This window comes from Branchiostoma floridae, chromosome 5 (genome assembly GCF_000003815.2).
Source record: "Branchiostoma floridae strain S238N-H82 chromosome 5, Bfl_VNyyK, whole genome shotgun sequence".
In the NCBI taxonomy this organism is placed as follows: Eukaryota; Metazoa; Chordata; class Leptocardii; order Amphioxiformes; family Branchiostomatidae; genus Branchiostoma; species Branchiostoma floridae.
The window spans coordinates 21,905,924-21,916,734 of record NC_049983.1 but is presented as its reverse complement, the minus strand read 5'-3'; the positions used below and the strand labels follow the sequence as shown (position 1 = coordinate 21,916,734).

The 10,811-nt window shown below is 43.6% G+C and overlaps 3 protein-coding genes across 3 annotated transcripts in view; all 3 read left to right on the top strand.

Moving 5' to 3' along the window:
* Nucleotides 1-2,062: 2,062 nt before the first annotated feature.
* Nucleotides 2,063-3,678, top strand: LOC118415110 (protein rolling stone-like). Its single transcript, XM_035819471.1, has 2 exons — nucleotides 2,063-2,215; nucleotides 2,645-3,678. Exons 1-2 carry the CDS (start codon nucleotides 2,120-2,122, stop codon nucleotides 3,425-3,427), a joined length of 879 nt encoding a protein of 292 aa, XP_035675364.1. The 5' UTR covers nucleotides 2,063-2,119; the 3' UTR covers nucleotides 3,428-3,678.
* Nucleotides 3,679-4,309: 631 nt separating this feature from the next.
* On the top strand, nucleotides 4,310-10,450 carry LOC118416269 (EF-hand calcium-binding domain-containing protein 12-like). The gene is made up of 8 exons (XM_035821356.1): nucleotides 4,310-4,480; nucleotides 4,828-5,424; nucleotides 6,160-6,357; nucleotides 6,750-6,918; nucleotides 8,217-8,488; nucleotides 9,160-9,385; nucleotides 9,850-10,007; nucleotides 10,421-10,450. Exons 2-8 carry the CDS (start codon nucleotides 4,897-4,899, stop codon nucleotides 10,448-10,450), a joined length of 1,581 nt encoding a protein of 526 aa, XP_035677249.1. The 5' UTR covers nucleotides 4,310-4,480; nucleotides 4,828-4,896.
* A 113-nt stretch (nucleotides 10,451-10,563) lies between these two features.
* Nucleotides 10,564-10,811, top strand: part of LOC118416456 (EF-hand calcium-binding domain-containing protein 12-like) — a 14,575-nt gene continuing 14,327 nt past the window's right edge. Inside the window, exon 1 of the mRNA XM_035821559.1 lies at nucleotides 10,564-10,734. Within this exon, the coding sequence (XP_035677452.1) occupies nucleotides 10,619-10,734 (116 nt within the window). The 5' untranslated portion in view covers nucleotides 10,564-10,618. The remainder of the gene's footprint in view (nucleotides 10,735-10,811) is intronic.

Below are 10,811 nucleotides of genomic sequence, written 5' to 3'. Positions count from 1 at the left end.
TTTTTTTTTCTGTTTTTTTTTCTCCTCTCTGGCACACGCAGATCTGGCTTGGAGATTACCTCTCGGTACAGAGATACGATTTACTTGCTGAGTCAGTGAGTGCAGAAGTCATCACAAATATAGGGACATAAACAACAGCAAATACATGTAGGTACATGTACTCAATTTTAGGCATAAAGTGGAATGTACATGTATGTCAGAACGTGTCAGAAAAATTGCTCAACAAGACATTGTCAGAAACACTACTGGTAGTGATCACTAATAAATTGTTCATTGATAAGGTCAGAAATGTTGGCTTGTAATATGTATATATATATATATGTATCTGCACAATTAAGGTACAGAATCTGATAATTGTAGATTGTACACTTGTCAGACCCTGTTCTACTAGGGTCAAGACTTTAGATTAGACTTATCATAATCATCATCGATCATCAAAATTAATCCGGTGCGGTAGAGGTAAATTAATTTCAGTAAATTTTCTCCTTCGAGGTGTTCACAAAAGTAGTCACCGCCACCAGTCTATTATCCATACCAGATAGAAGAAGTAACGACTCTGTGTAGTCATGTCCAACCCTGCTCCATTGGGTCACACTGATCATGACTTGAATGACAAACGAAACCTGACGGAAGGGTGTGAATAAATATACTTTATTTGCAAACATGGTATTACAAACTGATTAATACACTTATCCAGAAGGTAGATTGTCTTGTTTGTCAATATATTCGGTCTTTTTTTTGGTACGATTTTCTCAGCATCTTCTCCTGAGTGTCCAAGTGTGATAAAAAGTAGACTGGGCAAGGAGGTTTAAGTTCTCTTTCTAAGCTCCTTGGACTTATAATATATGCACACGTATGTCATCCATAAGATGAAGTCAGTGTGGCCTAACTGGGACCAAAGATAGTTGAATAGTTGTGTTTTATGTGGTAAGACAAAGGCAATTCATTCATCAGTTGAATGTGTAAACAGAATGTTAGTGCAATGCAAAAATGAAGAAGGATTAAATGACTTCTGAAACTTGTATGTCTTGTATGATTTCTGGAAAAATGTAGAAATGCAGAGGGGCGAGTAAGAACAGAAAGAAACAAACTTTCCGACACCCGGGATCGAACCCGGGTTGGCAGATTACAAAGCAAGCACGCTACCGCTGTGGCCACAAAAGCTCAGAAATCGCAAGGACGGTTGGCGGTACTTGAACCCCACTGTTACAAAACTGCCGCGGTCTAAAATGTGACATTAGCCTAATGCAAACTCCGCTCTTCGGGGCCGTCACTGGTCCCTCCACGCAGAGGGTCCTGCGGGATGTTGGACGGGCCGCTATAAGCGCGATTTAATCAAGCTACACCTGAATCTGCGTTGGAAACTGGTGTCCGAATCTGATTAGAAGGTTTGTTACAGCTGACCAACGAATCAACATAGAAAGAAGACGAGTTGGCCATTTGCATGCTAATTAAACCAGAAGACACTGCACGCGGTCGTCAACATCACTGTCACTATTCTTTATTGAACAGTAAGTTTTTCTGTCCTCATATCTTAATAGAAATGTATTTTACACAACGAATTGGTGCTTGTAGGTCCTATGGTATTTGTGTAGTAGTAGGCATCCTTCCATTTGAGTATTTGTGTAATCAGGCAAAAATAACATTGTACAATGTACAGAAATGCATACTGTTAGCCAAATTGAAAGGGGACGTTACGAGAAATGCGATGTTTGGGATATTTTCCTTTAGATTTACATACTCAGATATGGCTAATTATAGACACAAGCATCTCTAGGTCAAGGGAATCGACAAACATTATTCTGACTATATATTATGGTGTATTTTTGCGCCATCACGTTCCAAGATCACGGATAGATATGACTTCAGAAATATTCAAGTTCTTTATATGTCCATGTTTAATACTTGAGTCGTCTTCATTAAGAACTTATGCGTCTTCATTTATTCACAAATAAGAAGTTTTATAACTGTGAATGGTGTTTTAATGTTCATCCAGACCCACGATGGCTGCAGTGCTATGTAATTTATTGTTTGATCTTATTGTGATCATACAATAGATATAAAGCATTATTTCATTCATTATATACCAGCTGGAGTAACAATGCCAGCCACCTGAAGAATGCGGACGACATCGATACCACAAGGCCCTGTCAGGGGATGGCGGGAGGCCTGTTCCTTGGCGTGGCCTAACTACAGCTCGTTTGTTACATCACCGGTAAGGGTAGAAATATTCTCCTTACTTATTGATTAAGACCTAACTTAACGTGAACAACACGTGGAAAAATTTGGACTTTAAATTTGCGGCTGATTGTATCAGTCTTGTTCACGGAATGAACCCGCTACTGCTACTTCCTCAACATGACGTCGGAGACACATGGGTCATGGGGGCCTGATAACCTGTGTCGCCCCCCGTCTCTGTTCAATGGCGGGCGGTGACTTCGGATGTCACTTCTTCCTTCACTCCTCTTTCAATTTAAGACGGGTCCATTCTTTGAAGTCATCCGAACATTTGAGTATTAAAGTCCCAATTCCGCTTTCTAAGTGTTGCAATGTGCCTGTAATGGACTATCAATCCAGATTCGAAATGAGTGAATTTGTACACGAATAACGACTAGGGCCGACTAACCGATGTGTTTTGTTCCAGTGGTCCTCCGATCGGTGGCCGTTTGTAGTGTACCGAGTGGTGTGCGCCCTGATCACCCTGAGTATCCTGCTCTACAGCATCCCCACCGACAGCAACAGGTGGATCACGTTCTACACTAACTGGGCCTACACAGCGTTCACCCTCCACTTCTGCTGGTCCGCTGCCGTCTGTGTTCTAGACTACCGGAACGCCGCTGAAAACCGGCGGGGCAAGCTGATGGGTGGCCCGCCGGCTAAGATGGCGCTGAAGATCGGCTGGGTCATCTACAATGTCGCCATGTCGAACGCCTTTATGGTGTCGGCTGAATACTGGCTGTCTCCCTTTCCGGTGACTTTCGGTTTCCGCAGCTTTTTGCGTCACGGTCTGAATTCCATCATGGCCGTTACGGACATCATTGTCAGCGGGATCCCGTCACGTCTAGGCCACGTGGTGCACACGGTTCTCTTCGCAACCATCTACAACAGCTTCCTGGTTCTGTACTGGCTGCTCGACTGCCGCGGTTACGACGGAAAACCGTACGTTTATTCCTTCGCTGACTTCAACACGGTCCCGCTCCAAGCTTTTGTCATCTTGGCAGGCAGCAACTTTATCATCTTGCCGGCCGCTCACGGCCTCGTCTGCCTCTTGTACCAGATCCGACTTGTGCTACTGGGCAACTTCAAGGAGAGAAAAGCTCGCAGGGTCATTGAACTCACACCTTGGCAGAAAAGAATCCTTCCTATTGAAGTCAATGAAGATATGATCATGGATATATCATCGTTTACGGACGAGCAGATAGTCTAAAAAAACATTTGGTGCTCCATAGTATACAACGCAAGAACGGACGTTGTGGTTTAGTCAAATAGTAATTACTCAAGCAACTGCGCAAACAACTGGATATGATTTCAGAATCATTAATCAAAATCACATCCAGTTGCTTGAGCAAGTGCTATTTGGCTTTTCTTATCATCACCTAGATGTCTAACCTTCATCGCCGGATGTTGTGCCCTCGGAAATGATCCCTCTGAGCATTCAGTCAATTTGCATGAAGTCGAATAAACGTTGAATAAAGGCAGCTTTCACCGAGCAGCGATAACGTCTTTGTGTTATGTATTCCTGACAGCTGTATATGTATATCAGTTGGTGGAAACTGGCGAAATATTTGAGTTGATCTTTCAGTATCATCGATAAAGCAGGCATGGGCTGACCGCCATGTTGCCGCTGCTACCGTTGTGGATTTGATGGTCGAAAGCATCAGCATAAATAATCTTCAGTCACTTTCACCACCGTACCACTGTAGTAGCTAGATATCAAAATCGTTAGGGCTTTTTCGCCAGTATATAAAGTATGGGCCATCTGAACATAACTTCACATCTGGAATACGACAGTCCGACAGCTTACACCTCTGTGACCAACCTATACTAGGACTGCACACAACACTGTAAAGTTATTATTGATAAGGCTCGCTTCCGAGGCGTCGCCAAAAAAATGACCAAGGCGGGTGAACTTTGACGCGGTGAAACCTTGCGTTAATTTTAATTGCGCTGTTCAATCTAATGGTTAATGTCTACTGCCTAGACATTGCATATGCTCTTTAATTACTTACTTGAGGTTCATCATTACTTGTTTATCGACCAAAAGTGAGAAACAGTTAAACTTTACGTGCGTTTTCCATATACATCGTAACAATCACCCCTCTCCACAAAGTGGACGTGGCCATTTCCCATCATTCTAAGGCTGCCATGACAACCGTGCAAACATTCACCACCAGAACCAAGATGGCGTCCTGCGGTCAGCTGTCTCCGGGGAACAACTACAAATGTCACACCTGTTGGTTTTACTAGTGAAGCACTTCAGGTAGGGTTTATAATTTTGGATGCTGTAATGTTTTAGCTTTCGTCCGGTCTAGCCGGGACGACTCCTGGAGGGCGTTTTTGCTTGTAGTTTGTACTCGTTGTTGATGTTTACAACAGTTAACACGATGTACCAAGTACTACCAACCATGACAGATCTAAGTGGTGCCAAAACGTCAGTCTATTCGTCTTTAAATCTTCAAAAGTGTGAAAATAAACACAAACAGATTTGGTGTGCCTATGTGGCAACATCTGCACATTTGCCACCAAGAGCTGTAAAAATGTTTTTCTTTTTAGCTGTAGGGATAAAATATTCAATCTCAACTGATGTATTAATATCTGCCATTACAGAACTCGTCTAGGGACCAGAAACCTTCACACTACACCAAACAACTGGTACAGAACACAAGAACTGCAGCCATGGCCCTGACAGCAGACCTGGATCCGGAGTTTTCCGACTTCGGCTTCCAGTGGCTGTTCGATCCAAACGACCTGGCTTACCTTCCCATAGAGGAGCAGCTAAAGCACTACAAGCAGAGGCAACTCTTCCCGAATCACTTCTACCGGGTGGCCTCAAAATCATTTGGATCTCCATCCTCCCGTAGAAGAGTCATCATAGCCCCTCCTATGAACACAGCAGGCGATGGTGTTCGGGAACTTAAACAGCCATTCCATGCCAGCTTGAAACCCCCTCCTCTGCCAACAAAAACTCTAGAGGAGGAGGTGAGAGAGATTCAGAAGGAGATAGCGATCAGGGAACAGGAGTGTAAAGAGTGGGTGGCAAAGCGACAGACTCTGAGGCAAGACCTGAACAAGTTGGGCCTGAATCAGTCCTGGCTGGCGAGGAAACCCGACCGGACGGGACTGGAGAGCCGGGTGCTGGGTCAGCTGAAGGTGTCGGACAGACAGAGGCAGCAAGTGCTGGCAGAGCAAGCAGAGGACAAACAGGTAGGAATGAGTGGAGTATAGCAATGCTGACAGCAAATATCAGTTACTCAAGCAACTAGATATGTCCCATTTTTTACCATGGCTGTTGCTCCAATGATCTCAAGCTACTTGTCCCTCCACTGAGAGCCTTCAGTGTAGTCTGTGTAACACAAACTCCGCTGTTCAGGGCTGTAACTGGCCCCTCGATGTTTGGTGGGCTGCTATAAGCGAGATTTAATCAGGCTGCCTTCAGTGCAACATTAGGTTTTCTTCAAACTCACATTGCTATACGGTTCAGTTGCCGGTTTCAAAGTCTTTCTACAGCAAGTTTTTTTCCCCGGACTGCCAAACTATGGAGCTCTCTCAACAACAACTGTTTCCTTCCTGTCTGCAACTTATCAATATCAGTCTTCAAAACATATGTCCACAACTTCTTAGTTCATTGCCTTGGAGTGGTCTAATGACCTTGCTCATAAGCTAGATTTGTTGATCAGCATGAACCCAAAATGTGAATCATAATTTTTGGTTAAAATCTGCTGATCAGCAAATCATACTGTATCCCTGCCAAAAGGTTGTTGTGTCCAAAGTGACTATCATATCTAGTTGCTTGAGTAACAGCTATTTGGAGTCAGTGAATTCTTATTTCCTGGATGTCTAAACTTCATTGATAGCTACATCTTTGATACTAATCAAGTAGGATTCATTTTCAAGACAATATAACCTAAAAGATGTGTTCTTCTTTCACTTACTTTGTAGGTAACGAAACCAAAAGTAAAGGAACAGCGAGTGTACAGCCCTCCCCCCATGGTGTCCTCCCCATCACCGGAGGCCATGAGGGTCATCGATAAGTATGTCAGAGAACACAAGTTACGTCTGCTGGACTTCTTCATGCGCTTTGACAAGAACAAGCAGTGGCTGGTCAGCAGGGAGGACTTTAAAAAAGTCATCAAGCTGGTAAGTGTTATGCTTTTCATCTGACATAATTCTCAACCTTATAAATGATGATGTTTATTGTGAATTCTGGCCTGCAATTGACAAAATGACAAGCATACAATGGCTAACAGTATACTGTATAGTTAATGACTTCTAGTCTTAAGAACTTAACTCTTAAATATACCTTTAATCACCACAGTAATGATAAATGTAACAAAGTAGCATAGGCCTATGCAGTATTATGTTTGCAATAGTTCACTTTAGTAATTACTGTAGGTGCCCTTTGATGTAGTCCACTTTTAATGTAGTAATAAAAATTGTTGTTATACAATTGTATAACGTTAACATATTTTACCTGTACCTCACCTTACCTGTACATTGCACAATAAATCATCATTTTATCATTTTTCCAGACGGGTGTGCCGATCAGTGATCACCAGCTGGAGGACCTGATGGTGATGCTGGACCAGGATGGGAACGAGGGGATCGACTACCGGGAGCTGGTGCAGGGGCGGTCCAAACTGCACGATGAGGAGTGGGAGGAGCTCAGGAGTCAGGCCACCTCTCGACTCACCAGATCTGGTTAGTACTTCTTTAAGATTATTGGGGCTATAATTGTATGGCAAAAAGCACAAGCTTTCTAGGGGGGTCTGAGACTACCGAGAGCTGGTGCAGGGCCGCTCCAAACTGCACAATCAGGAGTGTACAATGTGTACCATCTGAGGAGTCAGGCAACCTCTCGACTCACCAGATCTGGTTAGTACAGCTAACAGCCTACAGATTAGTAAGGAAGTTAAACTGATAAATGTAAGTATTTAATGGGACGGGAACGAGGGGATCGACTACCGGGAGCTGGTGCAGGGGCGGTCCAAACTGCACGATGAGGAATGGGAGGAGCTCAGGAGTCAGGCCACCTCTAGACTCACCAGATCTGGTTAGCATATCTTTAAGATTATTGGGACTATAATGGTATGGCAGAAAGAGCAAGCTTTCTAGGGGGTCTGAGAGCAATTGTTCCCTCGGCACATTTGGAAAATTTGACTCTCTGAAATGGCATTTCCTGAGAGGATTTCAATGTAAGAAACAGACTGTTGTTAACAGCTAGCGCTGTCAAGAGAAGAATTTCATTGGATTGATTCCGTTGCATTGATCATTCTTTTTGGGTATCTCTAAGTGATGTCGGGAGTTACGTATCCTCACAAATCTTAGCTTCATCTTACAGTGGAAGGATACTCAAATGTTCTTCCAATGAAAGACTGAAGAACAAACATGCAAACCCAATGGAACCATCATCATATTCACCATCTGGGACCAGTCTAGTACATATTTCACTCAACACATGCATCCTTGTCAGCCATGGCTATTGTCCATGACCAGCTTCTCCACCCACCAAGCACAAGGATCTGTCAGGTTGCTAAATACAGGATGCCCCCTGTGGCATTTAAGAGGCCAGATGTTTGTTTAAGTAAGTCCTGCCAGATGAGCCATGTAATTAGGAGAACAGGGAGCTTTGCACATGGTTCACACAGCAGGGTAATTAGCACTCCAGATGTTGGGTGTTACCCAGGAGGTGATATAACCTCCATGGTGTTACTGTTGCTTGGAAAGGGTGGATCAACCTTCATGTGGCATTCTGAGCCTAACGATACAGCAAGAGTGTGTGACATCAAATGTCTGATATTAAACACTGTCCTTCAAAGATGGTGACAAACTTGTACAGCTGTTATTTTACATAACATACTGCTTTTAATGCCTCACAATGTTCATGTATATCATCAGGTGCGTTTCCTATCTATATAGCATATCATGTCTTAAAAAACTTGCAATTGGGTGGTCGTATATCATATAATCTTATGACATGTCATTTATGTTTATCACAGAGGAAAACCTGGCGGCAGGGAAACACGAAACTTCACGAGCCGGCAAGAAAAGGTCAACCTCAGCCGGGCACTCTGTCAGGGTGCACCATGCAACATCGCACAAAACTTCTGAGAAGCTGGCCCAGGAGTCAGGACCGGGCTCCCGTAGATCGCTGGTCTCTAGTTCTTCCTCACTGTTGGAGGTCCCACCAGTGGATACGGCTGAGGCTGTGCCTCTCTCCAGTGAAGTGTTGTTGGAGAGAAGGAAAAGGGAGAAACAGTGGGAGAAAAAGGTACTGTGTGGAGGATTTTTCTGCCAATCATTTTTTTTTGCAGAATCAATTCTCATATGCACATTGTTGTGGGTTCTGTAAATTGCTATTACCAGTAATGTGACCAAGAATTATCTCCAACAATAATAGCATTATTGAGGTGAGGTTGCTTCTGAATCAGTAAATGTTACCCTGCTGCGTCTCTTATTACTTGGATGTCGAACCATCATCAGCATTTGTCTACAGATTTTTCTTGTATCATATAATGATATTTTTTCAGGATGTTGACAATTGGAGTGTGTAATTATAGTACAAATTATTGTTACATATATCCTAACAATCTGTTCTATTACATTGTATTTTGGAAGCCAATGGAATCCTGGAACAACAGAAGGTAATTACCGTTACATGTATGTCAAACCTCAGCTGTGATAACGTTCCATATGGGTGTTCCGCACCAGGTGAAATTCAGGGTCATCACACTTCTACATGTATTACATAGAATAATTTAACCTGGGTACCATACTATTTCTACCGGGACTTCTTGCTCTCACCCTAAAGTGCAAGGAGTAGAAATAAGGATGTTGCCCAGGCTAAGGATAATTTGAGTGTGCCAATTGGCAGATTTAGACATTGGAAGTAGATTAGGCTATCCTTGTGCTAACTTTAGGACATTTTTGGCTTATCTTTAGGAGAGGCAGAAAAAGAAGAAACGGCAGCAGGAGCTTGAGGAGGCCGTGCGACTGATCCGGACAGGAAACGTTGCCGTTGACAACCACTCCCTACCCTCCTCCATGGCAGGGGAGATGGGAGCAGCAGTGGATAGGTACCGGCAGCAGAGACTGAGGGAGTACAACCAGATCTGTAGGCTGTGCAAGGAGCAGGGCGTGGCGCTGACACCAACTTTGTTAGAGAGAGGTAAAATGTCGCATTGTCATATCATAATTGTCCCTTTTCTGGATTGTTTCTCTCGTAATTAGATAACTGTAGCCCTTCTGCATTATCTGAAAGATGACAGTGGTCGTTGAAAATTTGATCCGTGTATACCTTCGTGTTGGAAGAAAGATAGATAAGAATTGTACTATAATGATTACTACCAACACATGTGAGCTTCAATGATAATTCTAAGGACCTAATTACTGTAAATGCAGAAATGTTCGCGGTGGTTTTATATTTGCGGTTTTCACGAGGCAGTCTTAAAACCACCGTGAACGTTTTTCCATTACAGTATGTTACTACAGTTTATGGTACTACCACGAACTTAAAACCACTGCGAACACTCCACTTTCCCGTCAACGCAAAATTAAATCCCCGTGAACTTAAAATGCATTTACAGTAATTTGAAATGTAGAGAAATGACATCCGTTGTTTTAACCCCACAGTGCTGCTCCACCCCGGTGACCGGCTGCCCACCAGCTGTACTGCTGGCCTGCGCCAGCCGGGTCTGAACCTGCTGTCCGAGGACTGGAACCGGTCACCAGCTGCCACCAAGAAGGCCAAGAAGGAGGAAAAGGCAGTCAAGCATCAAGGCGATCATGTGGTCAGTCTATATATTATTAGTAGCATTGCGTAAATGTCATCATGTCATACCTGGGCCGCGATGACGTTCGATACAGGTGTTCTGGACCAGGTGATAAAAAGCCGTATCACACAGGCATCGAAGTTTTATCACACAGGCTTCCATCGAATAATTTGAACATACTCTTGAAATACTAGAAAATTTAAATACCTGGTTCGGATGTTGTAACATTGCTGTTGTACCAACCATTGTTCGAGGGCCATTTTCTCAACTTCTGGCGCACTTTGTATTGAAACATGACTGTGTTTTCTCGGGTGGGTATGACATAAATAAAATCGGTCCAAGCCCTCCCTCCGGGCGATCCTGCCCGCAGTCGGGCTGGTACCTCGGATGATACAGAATACACTGTGTTGTATTCTATATTTATGGGGCAGGGGTACCAGACAAACAATGATGATTGTTAAACTACATAAAGCTGAAAGGAGACTGAAAATTTGTTTCTCCCTGACCTATCATTCATGCAGCTGTTACATGGGGAAATATTATCTAACATGCAAATTTCATATCCTTCTTTCCAGGTGAAACGTACAAAGCAAGGCACCCTGTTGGTGGACTCCAGACACGTTTACCCCATGCAGAAGAGAGTGGGGGTGACCAGTCAGCGTATGAGCCTGTCAACTGGAAAGGCTGACATCTCTCGAGTGGTGGACTGTTGGATGACATTTGAGGAATATGAGCAACTTACAAGGTGAGATTCAGGGCACCTTGAACAGGAAAGTCAGCTGGCTTTAGGAGAAATTGCTATTGCAGCTCTACTTTGCTTAT

What these genes read in the sequence shown, in the direction of transcription:
- LOC118415110 (XM_035819471.1), top strand. Translation starts at nt 2,120, where the DNA reads ATGCGGACGACATCGATACCACAAGGCCCTGTCAGGGGATGGCGGGAG. An exon ending in GCTCGTTTGTTACATCACCG is followed by an intron (nt 2,216 to 2,644) that starts GTAAGGGTAGAA and finishes GTTTTGTTCCAG; the next exon opens with TGGTCCTCCGATCGGTGGCC.
- LOC118416269 (XM_035821356.1), top strand. Translation starts at nt 4,897, where the DNA reads ATGGCCCTGACAGCAGACCTGGATCCGGAGTTTTCCGACTTCGGCTTC. An exon ending in TTAAAAAAGTCATCAAGCTG is followed by an intron (nt 6,358 to 6,749) that starts GTAAGTGTTATG and finishes TCATTTTTCCAG; the next exon opens with ACGGGTGTGCCGATCAGTGA. An exon ending in ACCAACTTTGTTAGAGAGAG is followed by an intron (nt 9,386 to 9,849) that starts GTAAAATGTCGC and finishes TTAACCCCACAG; the next exon opens with TGCTGCTCCACCCCGGTGAC.